Source organism: Suricata suricatta, unplaced genomic scaffold (genome assembly GCF_006229205.1).
Source record: "Suricata suricatta isolate VVHF042 unplaced genomic scaffold, meerkat_22Aug2017_6uvM2_HiC HiC_scaffold_45898, whole genome shotgun sequence".
Classification (NCBI taxonomy): domain Eukaryota; kingdom Metazoa; phylum Chordata; class Mammalia; order Carnivora; family Herpestidae; genus Suricata; species Suricata suricatta.
Window position 1 is genome coordinate 1 of NW_021893654.1, and position 629 is coordinate 629.

The 629-nt window shown below is 51.0% G+C and overlaps 1 protein-coding gene across 1 annotated transcript; it reads left to right on the top strand.

Annotated features, from left to right (window-relative positions):
- Positions 1-98: 98 nt before the first annotated feature.
- Positions 99-623, top strand: LOC115285152 (olfactory receptor 2AG1-like; the record flags this gene model as incomplete). The annotated part of the gene is made up of 1 exon (XM_029931514.1): positions 99-623. A coding segment is annotated over exon 1 (525 nt), but the record flags the coding sequence as incomplete, so codon positions are not given.
- Between the last annotated feature and the right edge of the window lie 6 nt (positions 624-629).

The following is a 629-nucleotide window of genomic DNA, read 5'->3' on the forward strand; positions in this document are numbered from 1 at the left end:
CACCATCAAGATCCTGTGATGTTACAAACTAGGGAGCACCTTAGCAAAAATTGACTGAGAATGTGTTTGGTTCTAGGCAACTAAAGAAACGCTACAGAATGGAGTACTGGAACTCCACCCTGGACAGTGGCTTTATATTGATGGGGATTCTGAATGACAGTGGGTCTCCTGAGCTGCTGTGTGCCACAATCACAGTCCTGTACCTGTTGGCCCTGACCAGCAATGGCCTGTTGCTCCTGGTCATCACAATGGATTCCCGGCTCCACATGCCCATGTACTTCCTGCTTGGGCAGCTCTCGCTCATGGACCTCCTCTTCACATCTGTTGTCAGTCCCAAGGCCCTTGTGGATTTCCTGCGCAGTGAAAACACCATCTCGTTTGCAGGCTGTGCCCTTCAGATGTTTCTGGCATTGATGCTGGGCAGTGCAGAGGACCTGCTCCTGGCCTTCATGGCCTATGATAGATATGTGGCCATTTGTCATCCTCTGAACTACATGGTCTGCATGAGGCCAAGGGTCTGCTGGCTCATGGTGGCCACAGCCTGGATCCTGGCATACATGAATGCTCTAGGACATACCTTCTATACCATGCAGTATCCCTTCTGCAAAGTCCGGAAGATCAGACACCTG